The sequence below is a fragment of the Panthera uncia genome, chromosome A2, assembly GCF_023721935.1.
Source record: "Panthera uncia isolate 11264 chromosome A2, Puncia_PCG_1.0, whole genome shotgun sequence".
Lineage (NCBI taxonomy): Eukaryota > Metazoa > Chordata > Mammalia > Carnivora > Felidae > Panthera > Panthera uncia.
Genome location: NC_064816.1, coordinates 24369704 through 24388444, shown reverse-complemented (window position 1 = coordinate 24388444; position 18741 = coordinate 24369704). Strand labels below are relative to the sequence as shown.

The 18741-nt window shown below is 35.4% G+C and overlaps 1 protein-coding gene across 1 annotated transcript in view; it reads left to right on the top strand.

The window, feature by feature from the left end:
- The window catches only part of DNAH12 (dynein axonemal heavy chain 12), a 217434-nt gene that overhangs the window by 161701 nt on the left and 36992 nt on the right, over window positions 1-18741 (top strand). The window contains exons 55-59 of the mRNA XM_049640747.1: window positions 2063-2277; window positions 3012-3204; window positions 5029-5221; window positions 6755-6927; window positions 10932-11072. Coding sequence (XP_049496704.1) covers window positions 2063-2277; window positions 3012-3204; window positions 5029-5221; window positions 6755-6927; window positions 10932-11072 — 915 coding nt within the window. The remainder of the gene's footprint in view (window positions 1-2062; window positions 2278-3011; window positions 3205-5028; window positions 5222-6754; window positions 6928-10931; window positions 11073-18741) is intronic.

Sequence of the window (18741 nt, the reverse complement as noted above, 5' to 3'; positions counted from 1 at the left end):
CCAGCCAGCCGCCCCTCCACCCCCGCTCCCTCCCGCCAGTCCATGGAGCGCGCACCGCCTTGCCGCTCTTCCTACCCTCTTCCGTGGGCCTCTCGTCTGCGCTTGGCTCCGGAGACTCCGTTCTGCTAATCCTCTGGTGGTTTTCTGGGTTATTTAGGCAGGTGTAGGTGGAATCTAAGTGATCAGCAGGACGCGCGGTGAGCCCAGCGTCCTCCTACGCCACCATCTTCCCTCTGACCTCTCTGGGCTCTTTCCATAATTTGGCTATTGTTAGTAATGCTGCTATAAACATGGGGATACATGTGCCCCTTCAAATCAGTATTTTTATATCCTTTGGGTAAATACATAGTAGTACCATTACTGGATCATAGGGTAGTTCTATTTTTAACTTTTGAGATATCTCCATACTGTTTTCCAGAGTGGCTGTACCAGTTTGCATTCCCACCAACAGTGGGAATGATTTCATGCACTGTACTGAATATAAAAGGAACCTGGGACAGTCAATATCATCATAGAAAAAGAGGAAAGCACATTATTTTTTAAATATCTGAAACCATGAATTGTTTGTTATTGATCACAAAGCCTTTACCATAATGGCATAGAAAAATTTACTAAATAGGTCTCAAGTACATACCAGACAAAATTTGGAAACTTAGTTTTTGGTTCTACTCATAACCTGAGGGAATCCATTATAGGCTGGTAGCTCCCATTTTAAGTTTTTATCAAATAAATAGGTTTATGTTTCATATTATGTTAATAGATGTCATTTATTAAAATTACCATGAAGACCATGCATTATATTTGAAAGAGCACAGCTTACAGGTTCACAAGATTCTACTTCTGACTTGGAACTAATTTTGGAACCTTGGACAAAGTACTCCCTGAGACGGACTTTCTTCATTTCAAAGATAAATGACAAAAATTGCACATTTTCCCCAACACCTCTTATTTCCTGTGTTGTTAATTTTAGACATTCTAACTGATATGAGGTGATACCTCATTGCAGTTTTTTTTTTTTTTTTTTTTTTTTTTTGAGAGAGAGAGAGATAGAATGTGCATGAGCAGGGGAGGGGCAGAGGAAGGGGGAGAGAGAGAATCTTAAGCAGGCTCCATACCCAGCGTGGAGCTCAATGTGGTGCTTGATCTCACAACCAGGAGATCATGACCTGAGCCAAAATCAAGAGCTGGATGCTTAACAGACTGAGCCACCCAGGTTCTCTTCATTATGGTTTTGATTTGTATTTCCCGGATGTTGAGTGGTGTTGAGCGCCTTCTCATGTGTGTGCTAGCCATTTTTATGTCTTCTTTGGGAAAATCTATTCATGTCTTCTACCATTTATGTACACACACACACACACACACACACACACACAGCGCATATGCATGCATGAGCAGGGGAGGGGCAGAGAGAGAGGGGCAGAGAATCCCAAGCAGGCTTTGCACTATCAGCACAGAACCTGACATGGTGCTTGAACCCATGAAACATGAAATCATGACCTGAGCTGAAATCAAGAGGCAGATGCTTAACCCAATGAGCCACCTAGGTGCCCCTGCCCATTTTTTAGCTAGATATTTTTGGGTGTTGAGTTTGATAAGTTCTTTATAGATTTTGGAGACTCTTTATCAGATATGTCATTTGCAAACATAGTCTTCCATTCTGTCAGTTGCCTTTTCATTTTATTGATTGTTTCCTTTTCTGTGCAGAAGCATCTTGTCTTGATGAAGTCCCAATAGTTTATTTTTGCTTTTGTTTCCCTTGCCTCAAGAGACATATCTAGTAAGAAGTAGTGACAGCCAATGTCAAAGAGGTTATTGCTCTCCTCTAGGGTGGTTTTGTGTCACATTTAGGTCTTTCATCCATTTTGAATTTATTTTTGTGTATAGTATAAGAAAGTGTTTACTTTTTTCTCATAGGACTCTCATGAAGATAAATCCTGATAATGTACGTAAACACTTTGCATTGATACAGATTGATGGTGATGTTTATTATTTAAATTACATAATTTTAAAGAAATACCGACATCTATTTATTTCCCTCAGAATTTTTCTTATTATATTCTAGGCCTTTAATGATTGACCCTCAGGGTCAAGCCAATAAGTGGATCAAAAACTCTGAAAAAGAAAATCAGCTTAGCATTATTAAGTTATCTGATTCGGACTATATGAGAACACTGGAAAATTGTATTCAGTTTGGAACTCCACTTCTATTAGAAAATGTTGGTGAAGAACTGGATCCATCTTTGGAGCCTTTACTACTTAGACAAACTTTTAAGCAAGGTAGAAGTTCATTAATATTAGTTGGTAGCACTGAAAGATGGTTGGATTATCTTTAAGACATATCTTTGAGGCAAGAAAGCCACTACATAAATTTAAGAATAATGTTAATAACTCAAACTTCTGGGTCATTGTTATGTGTGAAAGGAAATTTGAAACAAGTATCAGGAATGAATTTTGGTCAGATATTCTAAAATAAATATCTTGCCCTCTGTTCATTATGTTAACCACTGTTATCTAGATGGTTGTTCAGTAGAGAATATAAAGAAGTTGAAGCCAGCCTGAAATTACTTTATCTTGTGACCGTGGAGCTCAGAAAGTCCATTAGTATGAATAGTAATGGTTAATGTGGACCAGAGTTGACTTTGGGTAGATAGTGCCAACCTTACATCTTTCTGCTTATAAAAATTTTTATCTCTGCCAAACTCTAGTATTTTTAAGAGCTTTAGTAATATATAAATAATCTTGGACTCATGATTGAAAATTTATAGAGGAGGTAAGATCAAAAGGAATTTTGATTTAGAAGGCTCCATGACAACGACAGAAAATGTCTTAGACCCCTCCAGAATGAATGAGTCCTGCTGTATAATTGCTTATTTGCCTGTGTGTCCATGACTTTTGTCACACCTCTATTTTATATTACTTTAAGACCCGTTACTTATCTCAGGAATGGCCTTAACATGGAGGAGCTATACAACTGTGGCTTACTTATCATGTGTTTGCTTTCTGAAATATAGGTGGCATTGACTGCATCAGACTTGGTGAGGTCATTATTGAGTATTCCTTTGATTTCAAGTTTTATATCACCACAAAACTGAGAAATCCACACTTTATGCCAGAACTGGCTACAAAGGTGTCTTTGCTCAATTTCATGATAACTCCGGAAGGACTTGAAGATCAGTTACTAGGTATTGTTGTTGCAAAGGAGAGGTGTGTATTTTTTTTTTAATTTTCTTTATTTTTTAAAATTTACATCCAAGTTAGTTAGCATATAGTGCAACAATGATTTCAGGAGTAGATTCCTTAATGCCCTTTACCCATTTAGCCCATCCCCCCTCCCACAACCCCTCCAGCAACCCTCTGTTTGTTCTCCATATTTAAGAGTCTCTTATGTTTTGTCCCCCTCCCTGTTTTTATATTATTTTTGCTTCCATTCCCTTATGTTCATCTGTTTTGTATCTTAAAGTCCTCATATGAGTGAAGTGTATACATTTCCTTATATGCTTCCAGATGGCCTAAAGAGGAATATTTGTAGGTCATTAATACTTTTGTTATGTGATTATTCCAAAACCTTGTCGAATTTTATGTATTGTTATAAAATAAGTATGTAATCCTTTAAAATAGCTGTTCTGGGGGTACCTGGGTGGCTCATTCAGTTGAGCATCCACCTCTTATTTCAGCTCAGGTCACGATCTCATGATCGTGATATTGTACCCTGTGCTTGGGATTCTCTCCCTCCCCTTCCTTCTCCCCATCCCGCGCTTGCATGCACTCACCCTCTCTCAAAAAATAAAAACAAACATAAAAAATAAACTAAAATAGCCATTCTGTAACAAGTAAGTCATAAGCCAACCATGTTCTATTGGGCTCCTAGTATGGGTAGTAGGATTCAGGAGACATGCCATGACTTCAGACTTGTATCTAATTGTTTGAGCCAAAGAGTTCATCCCTAAGAACATATGCTGTGGACAAAATCAGAAATGTGTTGAAAGACTTAAATATAGGATGTTAATGAAATAATGAAATAGTTGAGTTGTATAGTGAAATAGTGAAATAAGAATGAGTGATGAAATACTTAGATAAGAATGAAAAAACAGGATACAAAACTATACATGGTATGGGTAATATTTTGTTAAAAAAAAAAGTTAATGCATGAATTATATGTATATATATCTGTCCACTTGGGAGGGAATATGCCAGAATGTTAACAGTGGTCATCTCTAAGGGTGGTAAGATTGTGGATAATTTTAATTATTTTTTTATACGTTATGTATTTTTCCATTAGTAGCATGTGTTATGTTTTAAATGAGAAAAAGATATTAAAATACCTGATAGGGCTACTAGTAAAGGATTGCTTCCTGAAAGAAATCTTTGATTCCACTTGGAGCTTCACATAGCATTGTCAAGCACTCTATTTTATGAAACCAAATTATAAGGGAAATTATGTAATCGTGTGTTACTTTTGTTACTTCCAATATTTGAATCCCACTTGTATAGTATCCAAGACAGAACCATGTCCTAACATATTCCTGAACATGGTGAATTATGATATTTTGAGGTCTTATACTATATTTGTAAAGATGTTAAGTGCCAGTTTTGTCTTTTACCTGAAGAGACAATTGTATGATGAGTCATCTTTTCTGATTCTGCTCTTGCGGAAGAGATAATGAAAGTAACACTGAATATGAAAAAGCCAACGAATAGATAAGAAGTTTTCTGTTGTGTTTCTTCTCCAGTTCTTATCCTCACAAAACTATCTAAGCCATATGGATAAACATAGCGCATTCTTAGACTTATTAAGTTATTGCCACATTTCACATATGAATTTAATGATCATTTTTTGCTCATGTTTCTCAAACTATCATTTGTATGGAAATAACCTTTTTCCTTAGGATAAAGTTTGTGTTATATATCTTAGTTTGTGTTACATTTCTACAAAATTATTTAACTGTCTACAAAATTGTGATACCTAGTATTTAGATATGAACTTGATAAAATACTGCAAGTTTAGACTAAATGTTTCTATCTTTTTAGACCAGAATTAGAAGAGGAACGAAATGCCCTTATTCTTCAGTCTGCAGCTAATAAGAAACAGCTAAAAGATATAGAGAAGAAAATTTTAGAAACATTGTCATCTTCAGAAGGCAACATTTTAGAAGACGAAAGTGCAATTAAAGTCTTAGACTCTGCTAAAATGATGTCCAATGAGATAACAAAGAAACAGCAGGTGAAAAAAGAGTCCTAGCAACCTTTTGACTCTTTTTCAATTTTCTCCCAGTATAACTCTGGAGAAAGTTTGTTTGCAAGGAACAGAAGCACACTCAAATTAGCTCAAATAAAAAAGATACAAGGACAGCATAAGGAATATAGTCAAAAACATTGTAATGGTATTGTATACTGACAGATGGTAGCTATACTTGTGGTGAACATAGCATAATGTATCAACTTGTCCAGTCACTATATTTATACCTGAAACTAATGTAACATTGTGTGTCAACTATGCTCAAATTGAAAAAAAAAAAAAAAAAGATACAAGGGAGCATTTTATTTCCCCAATTACAGAAGTACATACCCGCCTCAAGAATAAATGGAAAGTTTCTATGCTCTTTGTCTGCCCCTCTCTAAGACTGTGTAGTCCTCATATGTGCCTCTCCATCTTAAAACCAATTTCTCTGGTAACACTTAACATCTGTTCCTTCAAACATTTGTCTTGCCTGTAGAAACCGGCTTTGGTTCCATTACCTTTTATTAGCACTAATGCCCAGTACCACTTGACTTCAGCTTCTGAGGCTCTTAAAATTCTAATTCTCTGGGGGAAGAATTGATTTGGCTTATCTTCGGCCCAGTTCTATCTCTACTTCCTGACTGAATCAGCTACAAAGAGGATCATTCAGTATAAACATGACTACCCAGGCACACTCATTCATCAGAGTCTGTAGATAGTTTGTCCAAAGAAGGAAAAGTGGATTGAATAAGTGCTCTATACATTTTTCCTATAGAATAGCATTCTATCAGATAGAGTTGTCAGCTGAAGAGCTGTTATCTTTCAGAAGTTTTTTCTTTTGGGGTCAAATATTAACACCCCTACTATGTCCAGAAATGTTAAACATACAAGAAGCTAATTGAAAAGGTACTGTTCTATAACCCCATCAGCTAACAAATATTTGTGAAATCTACTTTCCCAGACTTTCCTGGGTTCTGGTACACATGTTGACACCTTAAACATACACATGTGCACATTCTCTCCCTCCCCCCCTCCCTCCCTCCCTCCTTCTCTCTCTCTCCCTCACTCTCCCTCTTTCTTTCTCTCTTTCTCCCTCTCTCTGACCTATTGAAATAAAAGAAGATGAGTGACTATAGTAGACACATGTCAGATCCAGACAAAAAAAGCAAAGATTGACAACTCTGGTATTCCCCAAACAAGAAACACAACCTTAAACTATTTTTCATTCATTCTTCTCCCTCCCTTCTTCCTCTTCCGTCCCTTCCTAATTCTTTCCTTCCTTTTCCTTTTTCCTCCCTCTCTCCCTCCCCCTTTCTCTCTCTCCCTCTTTGTTTCTGTCTTTCTGTCTTTCTTTTTGTCTTTCTGTCTTTCCAGCTTCTAGCATACTAAAACCTTTCCTTGTAAACCATACCTCTGTAATTTTGCCATTGAGTTAGAGGGTTATTTTTTTTTTAACATAAACTTTATTACATGAAAAACACATAATTAAAAAAACACATTTCCTACTTCTTAATCTTGATTTTTCTCTTCTTCTAGATTGCAGAGAAAACAGAACTCAAAATAGCAGAGTCTCGAGAAGGCTACAGACCCATTGCTAAACATTCATCAGTATTATTCTTCAGCATTGCAGACCTGGCTAACATCGATCCCATGTACCAGTACTCTCTCACCTGGTTTGTGAACCTTTACATCAACTCCATTCATGACAGGTAAACCTTCTCTAGCTTCATTCATCCTCCCTATGTTGGATTCCCACCATGCTTTCCATTAAAAAAATACATAACTTTTTTTCTTAATATGTAATATGCATTCATTACAGAGTATTTAAAAATAGGAAAAGTTGAAAGAAAGAGAGGGAGAGAGAAAGCCTCCATTTATTCTAAGTTTTATTTCACCCCCACTCAAAATGTAGGCATAGAAGGATTAGCTTTAGTCCTCCCTGCCTCTTTTAAATATTTTAATATGGCACCTGACTTATCTTTGCTGGCAACTACAACATCTTTCTCCACCTTTGAGATCTCTAAAAAGTTTCAGTCCCAGGGTGCCTGGCTGGCTCAGTCAGTAGAGCAAGCAACTCTTGATCTTGGGTTGTGAGTTTGAGCCCCATGTTGGGTGTAGAAATTGCTTAAAAATAAATTCTTAAAAAAATAAATAAAATTTGGGGTGCCTGGGTGGCTCATTTAGTTGACCTCTGACTCTTGATTTTGACTCAGGTCATGATCTCAGGTTTCATGAGTTTGAGTCCCGTGTTGGGCTCCACGCTGACAGTGCAGAGTCTGCTTGGGATTTTCACTCTCTCCCTCTCTCTCTGCCCCGCCCCTGCTCTGCTCATGCGTGCACTCTCTCTCAAAAATAAATAAATTTTTAAAATGAATGAATGAATGAAGGAATAAAATTTAAAAAATAAAAAGCTTCAGTCCCATATTTCTTTGTAATTAATTTTTTTTAAATTTTTTAATGTTTATTTATTTTTGAGAGAGAGAGAGAGAGTGAGTGCCAGTGGGGGAGGGGCAGAGAGAGAGAGAGAGAGAGAGAGGGGGACACAGAATCTGAAGCCGGCTCCAGGCTCTGAGCTGTCAGCACAGAACCCGATGCGGGGCTCAAACTCACAAGCCATGAGATCATGACCTCAGCTGAAGTTGGATGCTCAACCAACTGAGCCGCCGAGGCGCCCCTTAAATTTTTTTTTTAATTTGTAGAGAGAGTGTGTGCAAGCGGGCGAGAGGGGCAGAGGGAGAGAGAGAGAGAAAAAAAGAGAGAGGGAATCCCAAGCAGTCTCCACACTCAGCATGGAGTCCCCACATGATCCTGGGATCATAACCTGGGCTCCATCCCATGACCCTGGGATCATGACCTGAGCTGAAATCAAGTCACTCAACTGGCTGAGCCACCCAGGTGCTCCCAGGCCCACATTTCTAATTGTTTGCTAGATATTTTCACTTTAATCAATTAATAAACATACACAGGTTTTAAAGTCAGACTGGAGTAGGGGGTGAAATCTCAGTTCTGCCACATACTAGCTACATTAGTACAGTCAAGTCAGTTAACCTTTCTGTAATTGCCTCAAATTTTTTTATCTATAAAATAGAGATGATAATCATACCTACCTTTTAGAATTGTTATAAGAATTTAATATTTGTGAAGTGTTTATCGTAGCATCTGGTACTTAGTAACTACTGTATTTGTTAAGTAGAATAAAAATATGATTTGAGCCTACCATATATGGTCTACGTGGGCTCTTGGTAGAACAGTCTCGCTGGAGTGACTGAAATCCCTAAGATTACCAGTTGGGATTTGGAATTTGAACTTACACCATCCACACGATGGAGAAAATTCAAGTTGAGGAATTGACATAAATGTCGATAACAAGTGTCAGCAAGGATGCAGAGTCATCAGAACCCTCATACACTGCTGGCAGGAATGTAAATTAGTGCTGCCACTTTGGAAATATTTAGGACATTCTTGAAAATATTAAACATAGATTTGCCATATGATCTAGTAATCAGCAAATCCAGTGATTCTTAGGTATATACTGAAGAGAATTGAATGCAGATGTCCACACAGAAAATTACAGTCTTTTTGTTTTTAGACATAAAAAACTATATTCAAAAAATTACTTGTGTTAATTTTTCCTCCTTCAGCATGGCAATGTTATTGATGTGAAATACAGTTAGGTTCATTTGTTGTTGGTTTGGATTTTTTTTTTAATTTCATTTTAGAGTTTTCCCTTCACCCTTGTTGATTTTAATTTTATTATATTTGTGAGCACATAACCCATTAATATGACTCCAGAAGTAAATCCTGAACTAAAGGTCTGCTCAGAGAAGTGTCACTATCCCCTACTCTTCTCTCACCTTTCCATGGATCAAAGGATTGCTTTTTAAAAATTAAACTAAAATTTAAAATTAAAATTAATTTTGAGATAAATGTAGATTCACATGTAGTTATAAGAAATTATACAGTGGGGGTGCCTGGCTGGCTCACTTGGTGGAGCATGCAACTCTTGATCTTGGGGTTGTGAGTTTGAGCCAGGCGTTGGGTGTAGAGATTAGAAAGAAAGAGAAAAAGAGAGAAAGAGAGAAAGAGAGAGAGAGAGAAAGAAAGAAAGAAAGAAAGAAAGAAAGAAAGAAAGAAAGAAAGAAAGAAAGAAAGAAAATAGAGCAATCCTGTGTATACTCTACCCAGTTTCCTCAATGGTGACATCTTGAAAACTTCTACAATGATCACAACCAGGGCATTGCTGTTGATACAGTCAAGATAGGGAACACCACTATTACCACAAGGATTCCCATGCTGCCCTTGTATAGCCACACCCACTTCTTTCCCATCCCCACCCTCTCCTTAATCTTTGAGAACCGCTAATCCATTCTCCGTTTCTGTAATTTTGTCATTTCAAGAATGTCATATAAATGGGATCATATAGCACATAACTTTTAAGGATGGGCTTTTATTCACCCAGCTTAATTCTCTGGGGACTCATTCAGGTTGTTATGTGTGTCAGTAGTTTGTTCCTTTTTATTGCTGAGAAATATTTCATGGTATCGATGTACTACAGGACATCTGGGTTATTTCCAATTTTTAGCTCTTATGAATAACATGTACAGGTTTTTATGTGAGCATAAGTTTTCATTTCTAGAATAAATGCCCAGGAGTGCAGTTGCTGGGTCATGTGGTAATTGCTTGCTTTCTTGCGTACGTATGTATGTATGTATGTATGTATGTAGCTGCCCAAACTTCCCCAGAATGAGTGTCTTTTAAATATTACTGATAAAATTTTTGGACTAAAAAAATGAAAGTAATATGTGATTATTGCAAAATTTTGAACATATAAGAGCATAAAGAAGACAGATATTAGCCATAACCACATCTGGAAGTAACCTTTTGTTCATATGTTTTCTGACTTTTCATCTTTTTTTTTTTTTTAAATGTATACATCTTGATCTAGATTTGATGCTTCTTTGGGACAGGTAAATGTTTCATAATTCTTTATCTCTTATAGTCCCCTACCCAGAAAAAAATTCACACCAATAGAGATTCAGCAAGTATCTTAATTTAGTGATTATTTTCAGTCATTTTGGAATATAATAAGTTCAGAATTTTGAAAATAGAGAGATGGTATAAACCCTATTTTATTTTCTCATAGTCTTATACCCTGTCTTTTACATATAAATTTAGAAGAAGTTGCACACACACAAAACTACACAGGGAGGCCCTATATATATATCCTTCATTCAGTGTCTCCTGTGGTAACAGTTTTACATTATTATAGTACAATATCACAACCAGGAAATTGACAGAACTTCCTCAGATTTCACCATTTTATTTTATTTTTTTTTTAATTTTTTTTTAAAATTTTTTAACGTTTATTTATTTTTGAGACAGAGAGAGACAGAGCATGAACGGGGAGGGTCAGAGAGAGGGAGACACAGAATCTGAAACAGGCTCCAGGCTCTGAGCTGTCAGCACAGAGCCCGACGCGGGGCTGGAACTCACAGACCGCGAGATCATGACCTGAGGTGAAGTCGGCCGCTTAACCGACTGAGCCACCCAGGCGCCCCAGATTTCACCATTTTATATGCACTCGTGTGTGTGTGTGTGTGTGTGTGTGTGTGTGTGTGTGTTTAACAGTGGCTACTTATATGTTAGTTCATCTGTTACTTATTTTTTCTTAGTTTTGTTTGACAGTATATTTGCCTGTTTTTCAACCTTTCAGTAACAAATCCAAAATTTTGGAAAAGCGCCTACGATATTTAAATGACCACTTCACATACAACTTATATTGTAATATATGCCGATCACTATTTGAGAAGGACAAGCTGCTGTTTTCCTTTTTATTATGTGCCAATCTTCTTCTGTAAGTTACTTGCTTTATCTTAATTTATTTATTTTAAAAACTTGCATGGGGAAACTACTCTATGAGGATGGTTTCTCACAGAAAGATACCATGTTTTTGCTCTGCTTAAGTCATGATTTAACTTGTACATTTCTCTATAATAGTATTGGTGTTTGGATGTTTTTTAGATTTTTAAAATGTGAGTCACACGTAAAAGTCGACAAAATATTCATGTACAGTTCAATGAATTCTTATAAAGCAGAAGTCTGTGTAACCACCAACCAGGTCAAGAAATAGAGGTCTTTTCAGGGTGCCTGGCTGGCTCAATTGGTAGGACATGCAACTCTTAACCTTGGGGTTTTGAGTTCAAGCCCCACATTGGGTGTAGAGATTACTTAAAAAAAAAAGAAACAGAGCCTTTTCAAATTGATTTCTTTCACTTAATAATATGCACTTAAGGCCCTTCCATGTTTTTTCATGACTTGATAGCTTCTTTCTTTTTAGCACGAAATAATATTCCATTCTCTGGATGTACCACAGTTTATCTATTCACCTACTGAAAGACATTTTGATTACTTCCAAGATTTGAATATTAACCATAAAATTATAAACATTTGTGTGTATGTTTTTGTATATACATAAGTTTTCAACTCATTTAATTACTGAAGACTGCTGAGTCATGTGGTAAGAGTATGTTTAGTTTTTAAGAAACTCTCTTCCAAAGTAGTTGCACCATTTTGCATTCCACTAGCAATGAGTAAGAGTTCCTGTTGCTCCAGATCCTTGCCAGCATTTGGTCTTGTCAGCATTCTGGATTTTGACTATTCTAATAGATATGTATTGTTCTCTCATTTCAATTTACAATTTGCTAACGACACATGATGCTGTTAATGTTTTGTATGCTTATTTGCCATCCTTATATCTTCTTCAGTAAGGTATCTGTTAGGTCTTTTGGACACTTTTGAATCAGTTTGATTGTTCATTTTTTATTGTTGAGTTGGATGACAGTCCTTCATCAGGTATGCCTTTTGCAAATATTCTCTCCCAGTCTGTGGCTTGCCTTCTCCTTTTGACAGTGTCTTTGGCAGAGCAGAAGTTTTAAATTTTAATGAAGTCCAGCTTCTTTCTTTCATGGTTCATGGTGTTATATATAAAAAAATCATTGCCATACCTAAGGTCACCTAGATTTTCTACTATGTAATCTTCTAGGAATTTTATAGTTTTGCATTTTACAATTATGTCTATGATTCATTTTGAGTTAATTTTTGTGAAGGGTCTCTGTCTAGATTTATTATCATCATCATTATTATTATTATTATTATTATTATTTTTACAGGTGGACATCCAGCTGTTCCAGCACCATTTGTTGAAAAGACTCTTTGTTCCATTGTACTGCCCTTGCTTTTTGTCAAAGATCAGGTGGTTCTATTTATGGGTGTATTTTTAAATTCTTTATTCTGTATACTGATCTATTTGTTTTTTTTGTAGTATTGACTTAATTAGCCTTATACTAAGTCTTGAAGTCAGGTAGTGTCAGTCCTAGGCTTTGTTCTTAAATATTGTTTTGGCTATTCTGAGTCTTGTGTCTCTTCATATAAAGTGAACTTTATAGAAAATCAGTTTGTCAGTATTCACAAAATTCTGTTCCATTGATTTGTCTATTTTTTTACCCACACCACCCTATTTTGATTACTGTAGCTTTATAGTAAGCCTTGAAGTCCAATGATGTCAGTTTTCCAGTTGTGTTCTTCTCCTTCAATATTGTGTTGGATATTCTTGGTCTTTTGCCCCTCTGTATAAATGTTAGAATAACTCCGTCAATTATACGCAAAATAACTTGCTTGGATTTTGTGTGAGATTGCAATAAATCTATAGATCAAATTGGGAAGAACTGACACCTTGACAATATTGATTCTTCCTATTCATGAACATGGAATATCTCTCCATTTATTTAGTTCTTTGATTTCTTTCATCACATTGTCATAGTTTTTCTCACATAGATCTTGTACATGATTTGTTCAATTTATATCTAAGTATTTCACTTTTTGAGTGCCAATGCAAATGGCATTTGTGTTTTTAATTTCAAATTCCACTTGTTGATCTATATGAAAGTGATTTTTGTATATTAACATTGTATCCTGCAACCTTGCTAATATAATTGCATATTAGTTCTAGGAGTTTGTTGTCAATTCTTTCAGATTTTTGGATTTTCTACGTAGATAATCATGTTATCCACAAACAAAGGCAATACATCTTTTTTTCTTATTGCATTAGTCAGGACTTTCAGTATGATATTGACAAGAAATGATGAAAAGGGACATCCTTGTTTTGTTACTGATCTTAGTGGGAAAGTTTCTAGTTTCTTATTTTTAAGTATGATGTTAGCCGTAGGTTTTTTTTTTTGTAAATGTTCTTTATCAAGTTGAGGACGTTCCCCTCTAAGTTTGCTGAGAATTTTTATCATGAAAGGGTATTGGATTTTGTCAAATGCCTTTTCTGCATCTACTGATATGATCATGTGCTTTTTCTTCTGTAGTTTATCTATATGATAGATTACATTTATTGATTTTTTTTAATGTTGAAACAGCTTTACATTCCTGAAACAAATACCACTTTGTTTTGGTGTGTTATTCTTTTTATACATTGTTTGATTCAGCTTGCCAGTATCTTGTTGAGAATTTTTGTATCCATGTTCTTGAGAGATATTGGTCTGTAGTTTTCTTTTATCTGTGTAATTTTGGCATTAGGGTAATATTAGCTTCATAGAGTAATTAGGAAAGTATTCCTTCTGCTATTTTCTGGAAGAGATTGCAAAGAATTGGTATAATTTCTTCCTATAAGTTTGGTAGAATTCTCCAGAACCCATTTTAATGTGGTGGTTTCTGTTTTGGAAGGTTATCAATTTAATTATCAATTCAATTTCTTTAATAGATATAGTTATGGACTGAATAGTTGTGTTTCCCTCAAATTCATATGTTGATGCACTAACTTCCATTGTGGCTATATTTAGAGATGAGACCTCTAAGGAAGTAATTCAGGTTAAATAAAGTCATAAAGGTATGGTCCTGATCTGACAGAATTAATGTCCCTTTAAAAAGAGAGATACCAAAGTACTCTCTCTGTCCATATGCACACAGAAGAAAGGCCATGTGAGGACAAAGTAAAGTAAGGAGGTCACTGTCTACAAGCTAGGAAGAGGTCTCATCAGAAACCAAATCAGCCAGAACCCTGATCCAAACTTCTAGACTCCAGAACTCTGAGAAAATAAATTTGCATTATTTAGGCAGCATGAGTACACTAACACAAGGTCTATTCATATTATCTGTTTCTCCTTCTGTGAATTTTGGCAGATTATATTTTCCAAAGAATTGATCCATTTCGGGTAGGTTATCAAATTTGAGGAGATACAGTTCATAATATTCCTTTATTATCTTTTTATGTCAATGGAATTAGTAATGATGGCCCTTCTTTCATTTCTGATATGTGTAATTTGTGTCTTCTCACTTTTTTCCTTAGTTATCCTGGCTAGAGGTTAATCAATTTTATTGATCTTTTCAAAGAACCAGATTTTAGTTTTATTGATTTTTTCCTATTGACTTGTTTTAATTTCATAAATTTCTTCTCTGATTTTTATTATTTCTTCACTTCTGCTTACTTTGGATTTAATTTGATCTTCTTTTTCTAGTGTCTTAAGGTGGAAACCCAAATGATTGATTTTAAATTTATCTTCTTTTCTAATAAATGAATTCAGTGTTCTAAATTTCCCTCTGAGCATTACTTTTGCTGCATTCCACAAATCTGAATAAGTTGTGTTTTCATTTTTATCTCATTCAAAATATTTTTTTATTTCTCTTGAAACTTCTTTGAGCCATACATTACTTAGAAGTGTGTTTAATTGCCAAGTATTTGGGGGTTTCCTAGCTATCTCTCTGTTACTGATTTCTGGTTTAATTCTATTGTAGTCAGAGAGAATACTTTGTGTGATTTCTCTTCTTTTAAATTTGTTAAAGTGTGTTTTATGACCCAGAATGTGTTCTGTCTTGGTGAATGTTCCAATGAGGCTGAGAAGAATGTATATTTTGATGTTGTTTGATAAAGTATTGTATAGATGTCAATTGCATTTAGTTGAATAATGGTACTGTTATTTCAACTCTGTCTTTACTATTTTCTGCTGCTGGATCTGTCCACTACCATTTTAGTAATAGATTGATCTATTTTTCTTTGTCTATCAGGTTTTATCTCATATATTTGGACATTCTTTTGTTAGGCACATACACATTAACAACATTGGGTCTTTTGGAGAATTGACCCCTTTATCATTATGTAATGACCCTCTTTATCCCTGATAATTTTCCTTGCTCTGAAGTCTTCTTTTTCTGAAATTAATATAGCTACTCCAGCTTTATTTTGATTAACATTAGCACGCTATATCTTTCTCCATCCCTTTTCTTTGACCCTCTGGTTTCATAGTTAAAATAGGTTTTTTTTGTAGACCACATATAGTTAGGTCTTATTTTTTTAATATTAAAAAAATTTTTTAATGTCTATTTTTGAGAGAGAGAGAGAGAGAGAGAGAGAGAGACAGAGTACGAGTGGAGGAGGGACAGAGAGAGGGAGACAGAATCCAAAGCAGGCTCTAGGATTGAGCTGTCAGCACAGAGCCTGACACGGGGCTCAAACTCACAAACTGTGAGATCATGACCTGAGCCTAACTCTGATACTTAACTGAGTGAGCCACCCAGGCACCCTGAGTTAGGTCTTATTTTTTTTATTGTACTCTGATAGTCTATGTCTTTTAATTGATGTACTGAAACCATTGACATTTAAAGTGGATTATTGACATAGATGGATTAATATCTATCATATGTGTTACTGTTTTTTTATTCATTGCCATTGTTCTTTGTTTTTGTTTCTGATATTTTGAGGTAAGATTGGTATATAACATTATATAATTTTTAGATGTACAATATTATAATTCAGCATCTGCATTCATTACAAAGTGATCACTTCCAAATATCTAGTTACCATCCATCAGCATATATTTGACCCCCTTCATCCATTTCACCACTGACAATCCCCCTTCCCTTCTGGTAACCACCAATCTGTTGTGGTTTGTGTCTATGAGTTTGTTTTTGTTTTGTTTATTTTTAGATTCCACATAGGAGTGAAATTGTACTGTTTTTGTCTCTCTCTTTCTGACTTATTTCACTTAACACAATACCCTCCAGGTCCAACCATGTCACAAATGACAATGTTTTATTATTTTTTTATGTCTGAGTAGTATTCTATTGTATATATAGACCACATCTTCTTCATCCATTTATGCATCAACTGACATTTAGGTTTTTTCATATCTTGGCTATTGTGGATAATATTGCTGTGAACATTGGGGTGCATATATCATTTCAAATGAGAGTTTTCATAATCTTTGGATTAAATACTACAAGTGAAATAGCTGGATTGTATTGTAATTCTATTCTTAATGTTTTGAGGAATCTCTATACTATTTTCCATAATGCTCAGACCAATTTATATTCCACCAACAGGGTACAAGAATTCCCTTTTCCCCACATTCTCTTAACACTTATTTCTTGTCTTTTTTTTTTTTTTATCATAATGAATCTAACTAGTGTGAGGTAATACCTTACTGTGGTTTTGATTTACATTCCCCTAATAATCAGTGATGTTGAATATCTTTTCACGTGCCTGTTGGCCATCTGTATTTCTTCTTTGGAAAAATGTCCATTCAGATCCTAGGCCCATTTTGAAATCAAGTTGTTTGCTTTTTGTGGTTAAGTTGTATGCAATTTTCATATATTTTGGATATGAACTCCTTGTCAGATATGTGATTTGCAAATATCTTCTCCCATTCAGTAGGTTGTTTTTACATTTTGATGATGGTTTCTTTCACTGTGTATAAACTGTGTTGTTTGATACAGTCCCATTTATTTTTGCTTTTGTTTCCCTTACGCTTTGGAGTCTTATCCACAAAAATATAGCTAAGACTGATTCAAGAAGCTTACCACCTATGTTTTCTTCCAGGAGTTCTGTGGTTTCAGGTATTACATACAAGTCTTTAATCCATTTTGAGTTAATTTTTTTTTTTTAATTTTTTTTTTCAACGTTTTTTTTAATTTTATTTTTGGGACAGAGAGAGACAGAGCATGAACTGGGGAGGGGCAGAGAGAGAGGGAGACACAGAATCGGAAACAGGCTCCAGGCTCCGAGCCATCAGCCCAGAGCCTGATGCGGGGCTCGAACTCACAGACCGCGAGATCGTGACCTGGCTGAAGTCGGACGCTTAACCGACTGCGCCACCCAGGCGCCCCGCATTTTGAGTTAATTTTTGTGTATAGTGTAAGATAGTGATCTAGTTTCTTTTTTTTTTTTTTTTTGGATGTGGCTGTCCAGTTTTCCCAGCACCATTTACTGAAGAGACTGTCCTTTATCCATTGTGCGTTCTTCCCCCTTTGTCATAAATTGTGTGTGTGTGTGTGTGTGTGTGTGTGTGTGTGTATTTCTGGGCTCTGTATATGTATTTCTGGGCTCTCAATTCTGTTGTATTGATCTGTGTGTCTGTCTTTATGCCAGTACCATACTATTTTGATTACTAAAGCTTTGTAATGTAGTTTGAAGTCAAGGAGCATAATACCTTCAGCTTTGTTGTTCTTTCTCAAGATCCCAGCTATTCAGGATCTTTTGTGATTCCATAAAAATTTTTGAATTAGTACTTACAGTTCTGTGAAAAATGTCATTGGCATTTTGAAAGGGATTGCATTCAGTCTGTTGATTGCCTTGGGTAGTATGGACATGTTAACAATATTGATTCCTCCAATCCATGAGCACAGAATATCTTTCCATTTATTTGGGTCTTCAGTTTCCTGCATCAGTGTCTTACAGTTTTCAGTGTACAGATCTTTCACCTCTTTGATGAAATTTCTTCCTAGATATTTTATTCTTTTGATGCAATTGTAAATGGGATTGTTTTCTTCAGTTCTCTTTCTGATAGTTCTTCATTAGTGTATTGACATGCTACTGATTTCTGTAGATTGACACTGTATCCTGAAATTCTACTGTATTTATTAGGTCTAATGGTCTTTCTCAGTTCCAACAAAGTCTTTAGAATTTTTTATATAAAGTATCTGCAAATAGTGACAATTTTGCTTCTTCCTTTCTATTTTGGATGCCTTTTATTTCTTTTTCTTACCTAATTTCTGTGGCTAGAACTTCCAGTATTATGTTGAATAAATGTGTTAAGAGTGGACATCTTTGTCTTGTTCATGATTCTTAGAGGAAAAGCTTTTGGCTTTTCACCATTTGAGTATGTTAGCTGTGAGTTTATCATATATGACCTTTATTGTGTTGAGGTGTGTTCCCTCTGTACCCGTTTTGTTGAGTTTTTATCATAAATGGATGTTAAATTTTGTTAAATGTTTTTTCTGCATTTATTGAGATGATCATGTGATTTTTATCCTTAATTTTGTTAATGTGGCATATCATCTTGATCTATTTGTGGATGTTTAATCATCCTTGGATCTCTGGAATAAATCCCACTTGATCACGGTGTATGATTCTTTTAATGTATTGTTGAATTTGGTTTGCTATATTTTGTTGAGTATTTTTGCATCTATGTTCATTAAGGATATTGGCCTATAATTTTCTTTTTTTGTGGTGTACTTGTCTGGTTTTG